General features: G+C 36.4%; 1 protein-coding gene across 1 annotated transcript; it reads left to right on the plus strand.

Annotated features, from left to right (window-relative positions):
- The first annotated feature begins 506 nt into the window (after positions 1 to 506).
- LOC126354821 (uncharacterized) lies at positions 507 to 1,484 on the plus strand. The gene is made up of 2 exons (XM_050004763.1): positions 507 to 1,236; positions 1,311 to 1,484. Exon 1 carries the CDS (start codon positions 671 to 673, stop codon positions 1,220 to 1,222), a length of 552 nt encoding a protein of 183 aa, XP_049860720.1. The 5' UTR covers positions 507 to 670; the 3' UTR covers positions 1,223 to 1,236; positions 1,311 to 1,484.
- Positions 1,485 to 6,719: the final 5,235 nt, after the last annotated feature.

The raw sequence follows: 6,719 nt of genomic DNA on the forward strand, positions 1-6,719 counted from the left end.
CAATGCAGTTGCAGAAGTAAGAGAAGAGAGCATGAAAATTGCAGTCCTGGGGGCAATTCAAGAAAATTGTGAAGCAATTAGGCCTAATAGCAACGATATAGCAGTTTCCTGTGACAGTTCCTGGATGAAGAGGGGGCATACTTCACTGCATGGAGTTTCAACAATCATTAGTGTCGACATTGGAAAAGTATTAGACTTAGAGGTGATGTCTAAATATTGTTCTGCATGTTCCTTGCACAAGAAATATGTTGATGCAGGTAAAGAAACAGAATGGCAAGAAGCCGATAAAGCTGTTTGTAGAAGAAATTATGCAGGCTCCAGTCATGGGATGGAAGCTGCAGGTATGAAGTTCATTTTCCATATATCTTTGCAAAAGTATGGAGTAAGATACTTACAGTATTTAGGAGATGGACACTCTAGTGCTTTCAAGAAAGTAGTTGAAAGTCAGCCCTATGGAAAAGATTGCACTATTGAGAAACTGGATTGCTTAGGCCATATTCCAAAGAGAATGGATGGATGACTCTAAAGACTTGTTGCAGACAGTAAAGGCAAGGGACTAGAGGATGGGAAGCCACTGGGAGGTAAAAACAGACTAACAAAGAAGAGAACTGACAGCCTACAAGTCTATTATGGTGCTGCAATTAGAAGCAACCTCACAAGCTTGGGCAGTATGAGGAAATCAGTATGGGCCATTTGGTTTCATTACTTGTCGACAGACACTACACCTCAACATGGCCTCTGTTCTAATGAATGGTGCAAATGTTTGAAAAGTAAGGAAAGTGGCAAAGCCTATAGCCATAAAAATAACCTTCCTTGTGGGGTTTCAATGGCCATTAAACCAACTTTTAGAGCACTGGCTTCACCAGAACTGCTAGAAATATGTCTGCATGGGAAAACACAGAACCCAAATGAAAGTTTCAATGCTCTTATTTGGAAAAGATGTCCAAAGACTGTGTTTGTTTCCAATTTGGTGGTGAAGATTTCTGCCTTGGAAGCTGCAGCAGTGTTTAATGATGGGAATGTGGCAAGATTTCACATCCTCAGCAAGTTGGGCTTTACACCTGGAGTTTTCACTGAGCAGATACTGCAGATCATTGATAAGCAAAGAATCGCGAAGGCAGAGACTTCAGTCCAGAACATACAAAAAATTGCTAGGCAAAGGAGCAGAGAAGCTAAAAGAGCTGTAGAGGATGATGAGGAAGAAATGGAATATGGATATTGACATATTTAGCTAAGGTATGACAATATTATTTTTTATCCATACAAATTTTAAAACGATTTTTCTGCAACTTAAGGTTTTCTGCTTTCAGGAACACATATATCAGAAATTACTGGAAGGATTGCAATGAAATTTGGCACACCTATTCTTTTACTTTGAAGCAATATTTAAGTGGAACAAAATTTGATAATATATTGAAAAGTTTGCTTATAAAAATGTTCGAATCCAAAATACCACAGAATATAATAACATTAATTTACCAAAAAGTTACTGCACTTAACTGTACACCTATTAGTTTAGATTATTTTACCATTAAAAAATTTGCCATATTTGCCTCAAAATTATGAAAAAGTATATGTTAAAATAATAATCTAATAAAAAATTCAAAATTATCTCACTGCATTAGATTGTTATGAAAAATTATGATTTTTTTAAAAAAGTATCATATTAGATTTTTATACATAAGTGTGCAAAATTTCAATGAGATTGAACAAAAAATTGCAAAGATATGGATTTAGAAAAATCTCAGTGCAAGAGTGCCACCGTCTCCCCTTAAGTATACTGAAAACTGAAAAACTAATTCACCAGATACAGTTCACATGTTTTGAGCATATGCAGTGGTTATACTCTAAACATTATGAGTAGGTAACAGATCTTTTGATCTTTATGGACTTAGACAATGTTTTCCTTAAGGATGTTGTTGTTGGAACTATCCCAAAAATAGAGAAACATAAATGAAAAGACAACACAATACTGATTGTAAAATATGAACACCCATGGAGAGACTTTGTAAACTGTGAATAACAAAGTTTCAAATCAAGACAAGAATGAGTGGAAGAGCTAGCTCTAAAAGCACTCATTAAAATGACATGAGTGAATTTGTGGAGTGCTAGTTAGAGTCCAACTTCTGCTAATTTGGATGGAAAATCAGTGTTGTCATCAGAACATGAAACAAGGAAAACAAAACATAGACAGTAGTGTCTAGAATAAGACATTCTTAAGCAAAACTGTCATTCAATCTGCAAAAACTGAAAGAATGGCAAGTATCATCTACTCATAATGATTACAATATAACTGCTGCTGATATTTTGTCAATTAAATTGAAGAGCACCCATGTTGAAGAGCTTTTCAACTTGCAGTGAGCTTAAAACAGAGAAAACACAAAATAAAGATAAGTTCACCAATATGAGTGTGGTGCTAATTTTCTAAGCAACACTTCACAGTCGACACAGAAATGCAACGGGTGATGTCATTGACAACCGTTGATACTTCAATAGGTGACCATCCTGTCACTCTGTCACTTCCAAGACAAAACTGCAGCAAGTAAATGCTGTGGAAGTGAATTTAAAATCTTGATTTTCAGAGCATTTCTCTCTCTCTCTCTCTCTCTCTCTCTCTCTCTCTCTCTCTCTCTCTCTCCATGAGTTAAAAAAATAGTGAATATAAGTGACAGGAAAGCACTTATGGACTAGTGAATAGCAATATGGTAATAATTAATGATGTTTTAAAAACTCCATCTTTCATCTGATTGTGAAAAGTAACTTTTTTTATCTGAACAGCACTACAATAAAAATTCATGGGTTGCTATGGATTCTGTTAATTAATATCATTGTGAACATTTTGAATTACAATAAATGAGGAGGAAAAACATTTGAATTTCTATGTAGAATGCATCCCACAAAGGGGTTTACACTATTTGAATTTTAATAACTGAGGATGTTTTTTAATGATAACCTGATCCAATTGTGATTATGTGATGGTCTCATCACTAGTGTGTGTAGCCATTCATCTATGGCTACATGTAAATAACAAGATGGTTGGAAAATTGTGTTGGAGCAAAGAAAGTGAATTTTAAAGTCTAACTGGAAATGTGAAAAACGTGAAAGAAGTGCATAAATGACAGTGGGATGAGTTTGATACTGTGCCATTGTAATGGTTAACAGTAACAAAATTATGTGACAAATTTGGGAGGGTAGGAAGTGTGCACATTCTGAAGAAGGGACAGTGTGGCAGGAAGAAATCAGCGGTAGATGAAAGAGATGTGGGCGCAGTGACACAAGCTTTCACAAGATGCCCAAAGGAGTTTATGCAGCAAGTTACACAGGCATCAGGTGTAAGAAAATCAAGTGATTACGGCATTTTAAAGCAAGCACAGCAAAAACCCTACATTCCTGAGCTGCTTCATGCGATTAATGAGTATTATATGGATAGATGCCTTGAAGTTTGTGAATGGGTCTGCAATAATGAACAACTGGCTGATGTTGTTGTTTGATCTGATGAGGTGACATTTAAACCGCATGAAACTATCTGTGTGTACTTTGATAGAGATAACCCCATATTATGAAAGAATGAGTTGTGAATCTTCCCTGTCAGCTCGATTGTTTATGTATATAGAGAACAGTGGCTGTCCTGTCACACTTTCCTGGGACATTCCTTACAATACCCTTGTCTCTGATGAGCACACATTATTGAGGGCAACATACTGGTTTTTCTAACTTAAGAAGTCTTCATGCCACTCACACATATGTGAATCTATTACATGTTTTCGTACCTTCTTCAACAGCCTGCAATGGGGCACTGTGTCAGAAGCCTTTAGAAATATGGAATCTGGCTGTTGCCCTTCATCCATAGTTCACACTATATCATGTGACAAAAGGGCAAGCTGAGTTTAGCATGAGTGATGCTCTCTCAAACCATGCTGAATCATGGACATAAGCTTCTCGGTCTCAAGAAAATTTATAGCTGAGAATATGTTCAAGGATCCTGCAGCAAACTGATGTCATGGTTGGACACTGGTCCATAATTTTGTGGGTCCATTCTTTTGCCCTTTTCATACTTTTTTCCAATCACTTGGGACTTAGCACTGAGCTAGAGATTCATGATAAATGCAAGCTAAGCAGGGGCAAATGCCACAGAGTATGCTTTGAAAAACCAAATGGGGATTCCATAATGACCTGGTAATTTACAGTGAAACCACATTTTACGTTTTCATTTGATCTAACATTAAAAAACACTAATATAGGAAAATATTCCCCTTCTTCAAATTACAACCAAAAACACATGTATCTGAATGTTAAAACCCCCCAAAATACAAGCCAAAACATAAGTATTTGGCATATATATTATAAATTGCAATCCAATACTTCGTGCAAAATCTGTTTAAGTGAAGAAAATTAAATGTACAATACAATGTTTATACGATAATTTTTGGTAGTTGATTTGATCAGTACTTAAAAATTCATCAAAAAAATTGAAGTTGGTATCCAGGTACAAGGTAATTGAGCTATTTTCCAACGTGCTATGACCACTAATTATGTGTACAAAACACACATTTTTGAGAGATCATCCTTTGTGCTCACTCAGAAAAAGCAAAAATTGAACATGTTGAATTAAACCAAAAACATCACAGAAGCTAATTGGTTAAAGCATAAGCATAAATGCAGACATCTGCTTAATGACAAATTTTGTCACCATTATTGTTATTGTATAATGCTTTTCTTACAAGCCGCACTACATATGCTCACCACCATTAAAGTGTTATCTCAGGCATGATGAGAGAAACAGAGACATGTAAAAATTAGATTACTTTGCAATTTATGTTACAAGCATATTAGAAATTGGCTCATTGAATTTCCGTACACTGTGTAAAATGTAAATTTGAAATGCAACTCAGATGCTACAGTTTTGTTTCATGCCGCACTATCACTGCTGCCAATCTTTACGATCTACAGTGTGTGGTACAAAGTATATATGTTAGTAGTGTGTGTAGTTGTAACTGTACTGCATCAGATTTGAACATGAAAGTCTTTAAAATGTGCTATCACAAAACCCTTGTTCTATTTCTGTGTGACACTTCTGTCATAGCACATCATCTGCAAGAAAAGTATATTTTCAGCACTTCACAAAGTGATTTCACCACTACTTGCACTCCCATCATTGAAGGACCACCCACCTCCCCCCTCCCCACACATCCAGTAGGCGAGCTCATTTTACATGTGTTAGTGTGGTGTGGTGGTGGTTGCACTGGCTGTTGAGTGACTTAACAAGTCGCCAGCCAATAGGAGTTCACTGGCTGGAAATGGGTAACATTTCCTCTATTATGACCAAGTGTATTCTTTGAGACTGTGTGTCAGAATTTAAAAGGTTGACAATTGATAAGATGAAAAGTTTGAATTCTGTGCAAAGAATGCCAAAAATTAAGGTGTGGAAGTTGAAAGAAGAGAAAATAAGAAAAGTTTCCAAAATTTAGTAGCTCAAAAATTGTCAAAAACTGGAAGGGGCAGTGTAGAGGAAGAGTGGAACCTATTTAAAACATCAATAGTTAACCGTGCTGTGCAGATATGTGGCAAAACAATAGGTAATGTGAAAGACAAAGAAACCAGTTGTGTAACGATAAAGTAAATGATACAATTGAAACATTTAATATGGCAAAGAAAAACATGGAGTTTGAAAAAAGAAATCAGGACCAGGGGCTGGTACCAAAAGATGAACACAAGGTGACAACACTGGAGAAGGAATACTGACAAAAGAAACTCCAAGCAAAGAGAATTGTGAAAGAAGAAAAGGAGAAGAGTTGGGATATATTCACCCAGAAACTAGAGTAGGATAGGAAAGGGATCCAAAAACTGCTATATGTGTTATTGAAAAGGAAAAGATCTGATAGAGAAGACATAAAAGTGATTGAAACAGAGGATGGGGATATTATCAGGGACATGGAAGGTATCAGAGAAGAGATGAAGAATTATTTTGAAATCTTACTGAATGGGGAAGGTGCACAAGAAAGTGACACCAATGTCATTTAATTAGAGGAAGAGCAGGATCCAATCTCTTGGTTAGAAACTGAGAATTCCCTGAAACAGATGACAAGTGGGAAGGCGGCTGGAGTAGATGAGCTGACAGCAGATGTGATTAAAGCTGCAGGAATCCATAGAATACAATGGTTACACCAGGTGCTGGGGGTGATATGGAAAGAAAACAAAGTGCCGGATGAATGGAAAAAAGGAATTATAATACCATTGTTCATGAAAGGTAGTAGAAAGAAATGCACCAACTACCAAGGAATCGCACTGTTATCACACTGCCTTAAGATAATGGAAAAGGTCATAGAAAAAAGATTGTGGAAAATTCTAGGACACCAATTAGAGGAACAACAGCATGGGTTCAGTAGTAATAGGGGAACAATAGAACTCATTTTCTCCCTCCATCAGTTAATGGAGAAATATTGGGAAAAATGAAAGGACTTGATAGTAGTATTTGTGGACTTAGAAAAAGCATATGACAGTGTCTCAAGGGATAAAATGAGAAAACATAATGTTTCTGATCCATTAATAAAAAAGTCCAGCTGTTGTACGATGGTTGTGAGAGCAGTGTACAAGTAGGAGGTGGAAGATCAAAATGGTTTAAGACAAAGAGAGGTGTTCAGCAAGGCAGTTCACTCTCCCCTTTACTCTTCATTATACTTATGGACACAATCATGAAAGAAATCAAGGAAAAATAAAAT

The sequence above is a fragment of the Schistocerca gregaria genome, chromosome 3 (genome assembly GCF_023897955.1).
Source record: "Schistocerca gregaria isolate iqSchGreg1 chromosome 3, iqSchGreg1.2, whole genome shotgun sequence".
Taxonomy (NCBI): Eukaryota; Metazoa; Arthropoda; class Insecta; order Orthoptera; family Acrididae; genus Schistocerca; species Schistocerca gregaria.